Genomic DNA, 12269 nt, shown 5'->3' on the forward strand with positions numbered 1-12269 from the left:
ATCCCGAGTGTCCCCAGCTCCTCCTGATCCTGAGTGTCCCCAACTCCTCTGGATCCCGAGTGTCCCCAACTCCTCCTGATCCCGAGTGTCCCCAGCCCCTCCTGATCCCGAGTGTCCCCAACTCCCCCGGATCCCGAGTGTCCCCAGCTCCTCTGGGATTGGGATCCCTGGGGGATCCCGGAGAGGGGCCAGGGAGGGATGGAGGGATGGGGGTGGGCAGGGGATCTCTGGGATCCGGGAATGCCCTGGGATCCTGCAGGATCCCGTGTGGTGGAACGAGGGGAAGGAGGGATGGGAGTGCTCAGGGATCCATCCTGGGATCCTGAGAGCGGGCACTGGGATCCAGGGATGTGCCCTGGGATGTGAGAGTGGGCACCGGGATCCAGGGATGTGCCCTGGGATCCTGAGAGCGGGAAGGGAGCGATGGAGGGGCTCTGGGATCAATCCAGGGATCCGCCCTGGGATCCCATGGGATCCTGCCAGGTTTCCCAGGATCAGGGTGAGCACAGGGAGGCTCCAGAGCCCCTTTGAGGCTGGCACCATAAAAATTCCCATTAAACCCCTGGCGAGGGAGGCTCTGACCCAGCATCAATCCCTGCTCCTGGACCCGCACTTGGAGGGCGATTCTGGGGCTTTTCCATGGGATTTTCCAAACCCTTGCTCCTCCTGGGAAGGGAAGGGGCTGAGCCACCTGCTCAGGGTGTCCCCGAGCCGGGTGACATCCCCTGGAGGCAGCAGAACCCCTCAGCGGGGCTTTCCTCCAGCTCTGTGGGATCAGACCCCATTCCCGCCCCATTCCCGCCCCATTCCCGCCCCATTCCCGCCCCATTCCCGCCCCGTTCCCGCCCCGTTCCCGGGCAGCTCCAGCCCCACGCGCGGCTCCAGCGGGATGCTGATGTTTGTCTTGGAGGCCAGCGCGGAGCTGCGGCTTCGTCGGCCGCGGAATTCAGCCGGGAGTTTGTTGCTCTCGGGTTAAAAGCGGATTTTCCTCTGTTCGGCTTCCAGCTTTTGGGATTCCCGCTTTTCCGGGAAAAAGCCGCGGCTGCCAGGGAAGTGCCCGGGAAGGGAACGTTCCCGACCTCTCAGCCCCCTCCTGGAGCCACTTCTTCCAGCCGGGAAGAGCCAAAACCCCTGGATGGGCTGGCGCTGGGGGGCTGAGAGGGGCTTGGGAAGGGAGGAATCCCACGGGAATTGTGGAGCTGGTTGGGAACCGCCGGTTCCTGCAGGGTTCGGGGTCAGGGGCCTTGGAGGGGGTGACAAAACCCCGGGAGCGACCTGGGGACACCCTGGGCTGGAGGGAGGCGGCCGCTGCTCCCTGGGGTGCGGCTGGGGGACGCCCCAGGCCTCTCCTGCCTCTGGTGCTTCGGGATCTGGGATCTGGGATTTGGGATTTGGGATTGGGGATTGGGGATTTCCCCCCAGGACCGGCATGGTGATGGCCAGAGCTCCCAGTGAGGTGTTTGTGGTCACTGGGAAAGGGGAGCGGCTCCTTTTGACCCCAAACTGGGAACCGACGGAGCCCTGTGTGGGGCAGGGAGGGCACTGCAGCCAGACCATTCCATTCACACTCTCCATTCCCCATCCCCACCATCCCTTCACCCTCTCCATTCCCCATTCCCACTGTCCATTCACCCTCTCCATTCCCCATTCCCACTGTCCATTCACACTCTCCATTCCCCATTCCCACCATCCCTTCACCCTCTCCATTCCTCATTCCCACCATCCCTTCACCCCTCTCCATTCCCCATTCCCACGGTCCCTTCACCACTCTCCATTCCCCATTCCCACCATCCATTCACCATTCCCCATTCCCCATTCCCACTGTCCATTCACCCCTCTCCATTCCCCATCCCCACCATCCCTTCACACTCTCCATTCCCCATTCCCACCATCCCTTCACCCCTCTCCATTCCCCATCCCCACCATCCCTTCACCATTCTCCATTCCCCATTCCCACCATCCCTTCACCATTCTCCATTCCCCATTCCCCATTCCCACTGTCCATTCACACTCTCCATTCCCCATTCCCACCATCCCTTCACCCCTCTCCATTCCCCATTCCCACCATCCCTTCACCCCTCTCCATTCCCCATCCCCACGGTCCCTTCACGCTCTCCGTTCCCATTCCCAGGAGGCCGGAGCAGCAGGATGCCGTTCTCCTGACGCCCATCCCGGCAGGATGTCGGGCCCCGGCGAGCGCTGGCCGGCGCTGGAGTCGGTGGGGCTGAGCCGCAAGGAGCTGGCGCTGGCCGAGGCGCTGCAGATGGAGTACGACGCTTTATCCCGGCTCCGCCAGGACAAGGAGGAGAGCCGGGCGCGGCGGGAGCGGCTCCGCCAGCGTCCCCTCGTCCCCCGGGACGATCCCTCCGGCACCGGCGGCATCAAAGCGGCGCGGGGGCTCTCGGGCTCCGACCCCGCGCTCAGCTGCAGCGTCCCCGAGGGTCCCCGGGCGCCGCCGGCTCCCGGCCCTTCTCCCGGGAAGGCTCCGCGGGGCGGGGAGCGCCTCTTCATCCTCGGGGAGCCCCTCGACGCCTCCCGGCCCCGCCACGGCGCCGGCTCCCCCCAGAAAAAGCTCTCCCCGCCGCCGCTGCCCCCCCGGCAGCCGCTGTGGGGCCGATCCGAGGGCGGCCGGGGCTCGGGGAAGGCGTCGCCGCCGTCCCCCGGGGGCCGGGGACGGCCCAGGGACGTGAACGTGTTCTCGGCGGAGCAGGAAAAGCTCCCGGAGCGCCGCATCTCCCGGGAGGATCCCTACGGCCTGGACGCCGTCACCTGCCTCAACCTCAAGTCCACCTACGAGCCCGAGGCGCCGCGGGAAGCTCCCCGGGGCTGGAAGGAGGGCAGGAGCATCCTGGAGAAGGAATCCAGTGGGAAGCCGGTGGCGCGGAGCAAGACCTTGCCCCCCCAGGTGCCCCCGCGCGCGGGCGGCCGGAGGAACCTGGCGCCCAACAGGAACCGCAGGATCTCCGTGGAGCCCGTGAGAGGATTCCCGCCGCTGGGATCGGGGATTGGGAACTGGGAATTGGGGATTGGGGATTGGGGATTGGGAATTGGGAACTGGGAATTGGGGATTGGGGATTGGGGATTGGGAACGGGGAACTGGGAATTGGGGATTGGGGATTGGGGATTGGGGATTGGGAACTGGGAACTGGGAACTGGGAATTGGGGATTGGGGATTGGGAACTGGGAATTGGGAACTGGGAATTGGGGATTGGGGATTGGGGCGGGGGGTTCAGAGCTGGGATGTCCCCGGAGCCGGGCACCCTTCAGGGGGGGGTCTCCTCGCCCCGTCCTCGTGGCTCCTTGGAATGTTGTGTGGGATGCGGGGAGAGGCATCCGAAACATCCCAGGAGCCAGACCCGTCCCAAACCCCAAAGGTGAATGTCCCTTAAGCCAGCCCTGCTTGGAACTCCAGGGATTCATTCCCAATATCTCATCCTGGGATTCGTTCCCAACATCCCACCCAGGGATTCATTCCCAATGTCCCATCCAGACCAGCACATGGAATCCTGGGAGGGTTTGGCTTGGAAGGGGTCATCTGTGGCCAGGAAAAGCCACTGTCCTTAAAGCCACTGTCCCTGAAGCCACTGTCCCTGAAGCCACCTCCCCTAAAGCCACCATCCCTAAAGCCACTGTCCTTAAAGCCACTGTCCCTGAAGCCACTGTCCCTAAGGCCACTGTCCCTGAAGCCACCTCCTCCGGGGCCCGTGCCACTCCCCGTGCCGCTCGTGGCTCCCTGAGTGCCACAACCTCCTCAGGAAAATCCAAACGGAGCGGCCGCGGCATTCCCAGCTCCCGGGGCGGAGATTCCTTTGTTCCCTGGGACAGCCCTGGCACGGCGCTGCCACCTGCCCTGGCGGGGACAGCAGCGGGCAGCGTCCCCTGGGACAGTCCCTGCCCATCCTGCTGCTCATCCCTGCGGGATATCCCCGGGATTGGCCGCTCCCGGGGGCCCCGCACCGCCACTGGGTCACCCCGGGGTGGCACAGGGGGTGTCCCCACGGGGGTGACCCTGGGGTGGCACAGGGGGTGTCCCCATGGGGGTCACCCCGGGGTGGCACAGGGGGTGTCCCCATGGGGGTGACCCCGGGGTGGCACAGGGGGTGTCCCCACGGGGGTGACCCCGGGGTGGCACAGGGGGTGTCCCCACGGGGGTGACCCCGGGGTGGCACAGGGGGTGTCCCCACGGGGGTGACCCCGGGGTGGCACAGGGGGTGTCCCCACGGGGGTGACCCCGGGGTGGCACAGGGGGTGTCCCCATGGGGGTGACCCTGGGGTGGCACAGGGGGTGTCCCCACGGGGGTGACCCCGGGGTGTCCCCCGGGTGACGGGCTCCTGCCCTGCCCCACAGGTGGCTCCCCGGCCGCACTCCTTGGCCAACGGCTGCGAGCTCTTCGAGGTGTCTGAGGAGCGGGACGAGGAGGTGGCCGCCTTCTGTCACATGCTGGACGTGTGAGTACCCGAAACACCCCGGGGACAGCACAAATGGGGACTCAGGGACACCAAATGGGGACTCAGGGCTACCAAAAGGCAAGTCAGGGCCACCAAATGGGGAATCAATGCCACTAGAAGAGGATTCAGGGCCACCAAAAGGGGTCTCAGGGCCACCCAAGGGGTCTCAGGGCCACCAAAAGGGTCTCAGGGCCACCCAGGGGGCTGTTCCCAAGGTTCTGAGCCCTCGCCGCGCCAAAGGGGGTTTTGAGCCCACCCCGGTGATTTTTGGGGCGGGGGGGGGGACACCCCCCAGATCCTGCGGGATCCCTGATCCGTCCCTGCTCCCGCAGGCTGCGCTCCAGCTCCGGCAGCCAGGATTATCCCGGGACGGGCCTGGTGTGGAACGCCGTGAACGCGAGCCCGGAGCAGCCGGGGCACGGCGTCAGCCTGAAGGTGACGGTGGTGTGCGACAGCCTGAGGGAGCCGCTCACCTTCACCTGCGACTGTGAGCGCGACCCCGGCATTCCCAGCGTTCCCAGCAACCCCGGCATTCCCAGCGTTCCCGCCATTCCCAACATTCCCAGCAACCCCGGCATTCCCAGCGTTCCCGCCGTCCCCAGCATTCCCAGCAACCCCGGCATTCCCAGCGTTCCCAGCAACCCCGGCATTCCCAGTGTTCCCGCCATTCCCAGCATCCCCAGCAACCCCAGCATTCCCGCCGTTCCCACCAGTCCCAGAAGTCCTGCTATTCCTGCCATTCCCAACGTTCCCGCTGTTCCCAGCATTCCTGCTATTCCCAACATTCCCGCCAATTCTGTCATTGCCAACATTCCCACCTTTTCCACCACTCCCACCTTTCCCACCATTCCTGCCATTCCCGCCATTCTGGGGGCTCACGGAGCCGTTCTGTTCCCACCATTCCCACCATTCCCCCCATTCCCACCATTCCCCCATTCCCTCCATTCCCCCCATTCCTGCCACTCCAGGGGCTCACGGAGCCATTCCATTCCCTCCATTCCCTCCATTCCCTCCATTCCCTCCATTCCCTCCATTCCCACCATTCCTGCCATTCCCGCCGCTCCGGGGGCTCACGGAGCCGCTCCATTCCCACCATTCCTGCCATTCCCACCGTTCCGGGGGCTCACGGAGCCGCTCCATTCCCACCATTCCTGCCATTCCCACCGTTCCGGGGGCTCACGGAGCCGCTCCATTCCCACCATTCCTGCCATTCCCACCGTTCCGGGGGCTCACGGAGCCGCTCCATTCCCCCATTCCCCCATTCCCGCCGCTCCGGGGCTCACGGAGCCGTTCCATTCCCCCATTCCCCCATTCCCCCCTTCCCGCCACTCCAGGGCTCACAGAGCCACTCCATTCCCACCATTCCTGCCATTCCCACCGTTCTGGGGGCTCACGGAGCCGTTCCATTCCCCCATTCCCGCCGCTCCGGGGCTCACGGAGCCGTTCCATTCCCACCATTCCTGCCATTCCCACCGTTCCAGGGGCTCACGGAGTCGCTCCATTCCCCCATTCCCACCATTCCCCCCCTTCCCGCCGCTCCGGGGCTCACGGAGCCGCTCCATTCCCACCATTCCTGCCATTCCCGCCGCTCCGGGGCTCACGGAGCCGCTCCATTCCCCCATTCCCCCATTCCCCCATTCCCCATTCCCGCCGCTCCGGGGCTCACGGAGCCGCTCCATTCCCACCATTCCTGCCATTCCCGCCGCTCCGGGGGCTCACGGAGCCGCTCCGTGTCCCGCAGGCTCCTCCACCGTGGACCTGCTCATTTACCAGGCCCTGTGCTACACCCACGACGAGCTCGGCGCCGTGGACGTCGAGGATTTCCTGCTCAAAATCTGCGGCCTGGAGGAATTCCTGCAGAAGTGAGCGGCCGAGGGAAAAACGGGGGGAAAACAGGGAAAAAAATGAGAGGGGGGGAAAATGGGGGGAAGGTGGGAGAAAAAACAGGGAAAAACCAGGGAAAAACCGGAAAAAGTGGGGAGAAAAACAGAGAGAAACCAGGGGGAAAACAGGGGAAAGCAGTGGAAATACAGGGAAAATCCAGGGAAAAAGTAGAAAAATCAGGACTAAAAAAAGGAAAAAAATGGGGAAAACATGGAAAAACCAGGAAAAAAACCCAGGGAAAATCCATGCCAGGCGCTGCAGGGCAGGATGAACGCCCACGGCTGATCCCGGCGGGCACAGCCGGAGCTCCTCAGCTCTTTTTAAGTTTGGAGCTGCCAAAAATCCTTTTTGGAGGAGAATTCCGTAAAAGCCGCGCCAGGGAGAGGAGCCCGGCTTCTCCCAGGCCTGGATAAATCCCGGGGGAAAGTGGGAGAGGGACGCACGGAGGGGTCAGGGACACCCTGTGGTGCCCGACAGCCCCGTCCAGCGGTGTCCCGATGTTCCCAGGCGTGTCCAGGTGTGGGCCGGCATTCCCAGGGAACGTTCCCGTTTTCCGGCAGGGAGCAGATCCCGAAGGACGTTTCCCAGTGGCTCTGGGAGAGCCCCGGGAACCCCAAGCTCCTTTTGTGGGATCTTTTCTTCCCACGGCCCGGGAGGTGCCGGAGGTGCCAAAGCCGTCCCTGCGGAGCCGGAGCTCTGCTGGGCGCCCTGAGCGTTCCCCTGGGATTGATCCAGGGCTCCGTCAGATCCTGGGATTGATCCAGGGCTCCGTCGGCTCCTGGGATTGATCCAGGGCTCCATCGGATCCTGGGATTGATCCAGGGCTCCGTCAGATCCTGGGATTGACCCAGGGCTCCGTCGGCTCCTCCCGCCCGGAGCCAGACAAGGAAGCGTGGCTGGAGGGGTCGGGATGGGGAAATGGGGATGGGGGAATTGGGATGGGGAAATCGGGATGGGGGAATTGGGATGGGGAAATCAGGATGGGGGAATCGGGATGGCATTCCCAGATCCAGGATTCCTCCTGTCACTCCCATCTCCAGGATTCCCCATCATTCCCATCTCCAGGATTCCCCTGTCATTCCCATCTCCAGGATTCCCCCATCTCTCCCATCTCCTGGATTTCCCATCCCTCCCATCTCCCGGATTCCCCCCGATCCCGCTCCCAAATTCTCTCTCCCTCCGCTCCGCTCCGCTCCCTGCTCCCGGGGATCCCGGGCAGGTCCTGGCGGGCTCCGGCGCCGGGCCCGGCTCCGCAGGGGAACAGGGAAAACAATTCCTCATTCTTCGGCTTTCCTGCTGCCGCAGGGATCCCGGGGCGGGCAGCGCGGCGCCGGGGCCCCGCCAAGGCTGGGATTCCGGGATTGGGGCACCCCGGAGGGATTTGGGGTATCCAGGTGGGAGTTGGGGCACTCCAGGTGGGATTTGGGGAATCCAGTCAGGATTTTGGGGTATCCAGGAGGGATCTGGGGAATCCAGTCAGGATTTTGGGGTATCCAGGAGGGATCTGGGGAATCCAGTCAGGATTTTGGGGTGTCCAGGCGGGATTTGGGGTATCCAGTCAGGATTTTGGGGTGTCCAGGCAGGATTTGGGGCACTCCAGGTGGGATTTGGGGGCACCCAGGTGGGATTTTAGGGAATCCATGCAGTATTTTGGGGTACCCATGCAGGATTTAGGGTACCCAGGCAGGATTTGGGGCGCTCCAGGCGGGATTTGGGGTATCCAGTCAGGATTTTGGGGCGTCCAGGCGGGATTTGGGGCGCGGGCTGAGCCGTGCCCCTGTCCCCGCAGCAAACACGCGCTGGGCAGCCACGAGCACATCCAGCACTGCAGGAAATTCGACATCGACATCCGGCTGCAGCTGCTGCGGAGGAGCGGGGCACGAACCGAGCTGGCCCGGACGGTGCGTGTGGGACAGCGGGGACACCGAGGGGACACCGAGGGGACACCGAGGGGACACCGAGGGGACACCGCCACCACCCCTGGGACACCGAGGGGACACCGAGGGGACACTGCCACCGCCCTGGGACACTGAGGGGACACCGAGGGGACACCGAGGGGACACTGCCACCGCCCCTGGGACACCGAGGGGACACCGAGGGGACACTGCCACAGCCCTGGGACACTGAGGGGACACTGAGGGGACACCGAGGGGACACCGAGGGGACACTGCCACAGCCCTGGGACACTGAGGGGTCACTGTCACCTCCCTGAGACACTGAGGGGTCGGTGTCACTCCCCGGGACAATGACAGGTAGCTGTCACCTCGCTGTGTCCCCAGGCCAGCGATGACCGCAGCCCCTCCACCCTCAACCACTGCATCCACCTGCAGGAGCGGCCGATCAAACAGACCATCAGCAGGTACGGGACACGGGGACAGGGGACACCGGGACACTGTCACCAAACGGGGGACACGGGGACACCGGGACACGGTCACCAAACGGGGGACACGGGGACACGGGGACACGGGGACACTGTCACCAAACAGGGGACATGGGGACACCGGGACATGGGGACACAGGGACATGGGGACAGGGGGACACAGGGACACTGGGACACGGGGACACGGGGACACCGTCACCAAACGGGGACATGGGGACACTGTCCCCAATCCCACCCAGGGGGACACTGTGGCACTGTCCCCGCGTGTCCCCCCGTGTCCCCGGGCGGGGCTGAGCGCTGTCCCTGTCCCCAGGCAGGCCCTGAGTCTCCTCTTCGACACCTTCCACAACGAGGTGGACGCGTTCCTGGCGGCCGAGGTGAGGCCAGCGGCGGCCTTGGGGTGACTCTGGGGTGACTCTGGGGTGCCTTTGGGGTGCCCTTGCCGTGGGTCCTTTCCTCTTTTCCTCCCGGGATTCTGTGCCAGACAGAAGCCGGGAATCCCGGAATGCCCGCAGCGGGAATGGATCCGTGAGGGATTGTCCATCCCGACCCCTGGCCCTGCACACACCCCCCAAAATCCCACCCTGGCCATCCCTGGGCCCGGGACGGCCTCTGCAACAGGGGAAATCGGGGAGAACAGGGAAAAATGGGGGAAATAGGGAAAAACAGGGGAAAACTGGGGGAAAACAGGAGAAAAACAGGGGAAAATGGGGGAAAACAGGGGAAAACAGGGAAAAACAGGGGAAAACGGGGAAATGGGGGAAAACAGGGAAAAACAGGGGAAATCGGGGGAAAACAGGGAAAAACAGGGGAAAACTGGGGAAAACAGGGGAAAACGGGGGGAAATGGGGGCAAACAGGGAAAAATGAGGAAAAACGGGGGAAAACAGCATCGAGGGCGTGCCAAAACCCCAATAACCACCCCAAAAATCCGTAAGGGGAACCCCACAAGGTTTTCCCAGCTCTCCTGGAGCTCCGTCCGTGCCCGTTCCCGGGGCGGGGGATCCTTTCCCGATGCCCGCCACCCTCCAGGGAGAAAAGAACCTTTTCCCCCAAGACGCGCCCAAGCGGAGGGCAGGCGGGGAGAAGGAGGCACGGACGAGGGCCGGCTCTGTCCCCCCGGCAGGGCGACGTCCCGCTGCGGGCCGAGCGCGTGGTGCAGGCGGTCATGGCCATCTGCAGCGCCCTGGCCGCCGTGGAGTCCCAGGAGATCACCGCCGCCCTCAACCAGATGCCGCCCTGCCCGTCGCGAATGCAGCCCAAAATCCAGAAGGTGAGAGAGGAGGGAGGGAGGGGAGGGAGGGGAGGGGGGCACCTGCGGAGCCCCCCGGGGTGGGGTGGGGGGCGCTGAGAACGAAAAAGAACAAAAAAAAAAAGGACGAAATACCGCGTCTGGCGCTTTTCCCTCTTTTCCACCACGTGGAAAATCCCTGAATAGCCGGGAGCAGCCTGGATCTGGCAGCCCGGGGTGGTTACGTAAAAATTGCCTTGGCAGGGCCGGGCTGCGGCTCAGGGGATTCTTCTTGTGGTTTCTTTTCTTTTATTTTTTTGTTGTTGTTTCTCTCTTTCCCACCCCCCCCCTTTTTTTTTTTTTTTTTTTGGTGTGTGTGTGTGTTGTTTCTCTTTTCTTTTTTTTTTTCTTTATTTTTCTTTTTTTTTTGTGATTTCTCCTTGTTTCTTTTTTGCGATTTGTTGGGGTTTTTTTGGTTTCTTGTTGGTTTGGGGTGGTTTTTTTGGTGTTTTTTTTTCCTTTCTCCCCGCAGGATCCAACTGTTCTGGCCAAGAGGGAAAATCGAGGTATTTCTCTTCTCCCGCTCCTCTCTCTGGGCTCGAGTCCGTGGCGCTTTTCATCTCCAAACTTCTCCTCCCCCTCCAATTCCTGAAGCCAAAAAAAAAACAAAAAACGGGTTGGAAACCGGTCAGGTTAAAAAAAACCCCCACACACACACACAAAATAAAAAAAAGGGGGGGATTTTGGGGGGTGTCGCTGCTCCCTGTGAGCTCCAAATGGGAAACCTGGAATTGTCCTCACCCCAAACGGGAAGTTTGGAATTCCCCTGGCATTCCCTGGGTGGGGGGGAAGCAGGGCGGGGGTCCCAAATGCAGGTTTGAGGGATGGATCCGTGAGGGATCGATGGATCCGTGAGGGATCGAGGGATCCGTGAGGGATCGATGGATCCTTGAGAGACTGATGTTTCCCTGAGGGATTCATGGATTCCTAAGGGATTGATGGATCCGTGAGGGACTGACAGTTCCCTGAGAGACTGACAGATCCCTGCCCCCTTTCCCTGAGGGTTCCATGGAGCCCAGCCCGTGTTTCCCTGATGGATCCATGGACCCCCGAGGGACTGAGGGATCCCAGCCCCGTTTCCCCAAGGGACTGAGGGATCCTGGCCCCGTTTCCCCAAGGGACTGAGGGATCCCGATCCCGTTTCCCAGAGGGACTGAGGGATCCCATCCCATGTTCCCGAGGGACTGAGGGATCCTGGCCCCATTTCCCCAAGGGACTGAGGGATCCCGGCCCCGTTTCCGCAAGGGACTGAGGGATCCCGATCCCGTTTCCCAGAGGGACTGAGGGATCCCATCCCGTGTTCCCGCAGAGCGGATCGTGGAGAGCCTCACGGCCGCCATCCTCAGCCTGGTGGAGCTCTACTGCAGCACCTTCAACGCGGATTTCCAGCCGGCCGCGCCCGGGAGCCGCCGGCCGGGAGCGGCGCAGGAGGCGCGGCTGCTGCCCTGCGCCCTGGCCTTCACCGTGTACGCCACGCACCGCATCCCCATCACCTGGGCCGCCAGGTGAGCGCCCTGCACCCCGCACCCTGCATCCCCTGAACCCCCTGCACCCTGCACCCTGCATCCCCTGAACCCCCTGAACCCTGAACCTGCTGCACCCTGCACCCCCTGCACCCTGCACCCTGCACCCCCTGAACCCCCTGAACCCTGCACCTGCTGCACCCTGCACCCCACACCTGCACCCTGCACCCTGGCCTTCACCGTGTACGCCACGCACCGCATCCCCATCACCTGGGCCGCCAGGTGAGCGCCCTGCACCCTGCATCCCCTGAACCCCCTGAACCCTGCACCCTGCATCCCCTGAACCCTGCACCCTGCACCCCCTGAGCCCCCTGAACCTGCTGCACCCTGAACCCCCTGAACCCTGAACCTGCTGCACCCTGCATCCCCTGCACCCTGCAGGACATTCCTGGGAATCCTGACACTGTGACACCTCAAATTCCCAGCACATTCCTGGGAATGCTGGCACTGTGACACCCCCAAATCCCAGCGCATTCCCAGGAACGCCGGCACTGTGACACCCCCAAATCCCAGCACATTCCCGGGAATCCTGACGCTGTGACACCCCGCCCTGGCCGCCCCCGGCGGCGCTGGCACTGCCAGGCGGGGCCGGGATGTCACCGCAGCTCGGGCCGGGCTCATCCCGAGGCCACCGCGACACCCGCGAGGTGACAGATGGCCCCAGGCGACAGCGGCCCCGCGACAGCCGCAGGGCTCCTTTGTCCCGCTGCTCCGTGCCCGGCGTGGGAGGGACCGGGAGGGAC

The 12269-nt window shown here is 63.7% G+C and overlaps 1 protein-coding gene across 1 annotated transcript in view; it reads left to right on the forward strand.

Moving 5' to 3' along the window:
* PIK3C2B (phosphatidylinositol-4-phosphate 3-kinase catalytic subunit type 2 beta) overlaps positions 1 to 12269 on the forward strand; it is a 31296-nt gene that overhangs the window by 5525 nt on the left and 13502 nt on the right. The window contains exons 2-11 of the mRNA XM_040085667.2: positions 2132 to 2974; positions 4349 to 4449; positions 4782 to 4936; positions 6191 to 6311; positions 8123 to 8234; positions 8613 to 8692; positions 9027 to 9090; positions 9839 to 9985; positions 10476 to 10509; positions 11313 to 11508. Of these exons, the coding sequence (XP_039941601.1) occupies positions 2180 to 2974; positions 4349 to 4449; positions 4782 to 4936; positions 6191 to 6311; positions 8123 to 8234; positions 8613 to 8692; positions 9027 to 9090; positions 9839 to 9985; positions 10476 to 10509; positions 11313 to 11508 (1805 nt within the window). The 5' untranslated portion in view covers positions 2132 to 2179. The remainder of the gene's footprint in view (positions 1 to 2131; positions 2975 to 4348; positions 4450 to 4781; positions 4937 to 6190; positions 6312 to 8122; positions 8235 to 8612; positions 8693 to 9026; positions 9091 to 9838; positions 9986 to 10475; positions 10510 to 11312; positions 11509 to 12269) is intronic.

The sequence above is a fragment of the Hirundo rustica genome, chromosome 24, assembly GCF_015227805.2.
Source record: "Hirundo rustica isolate bHirRus1 chromosome 24, bHirRus1.pri.v3, whole genome shotgun sequence".
In the NCBI taxonomy this organism is placed as follows: Eukaryota; Metazoa; Chordata; class Aves; order Passeriformes; family Hirundinidae; genus Hirundo; species Hirundo rustica.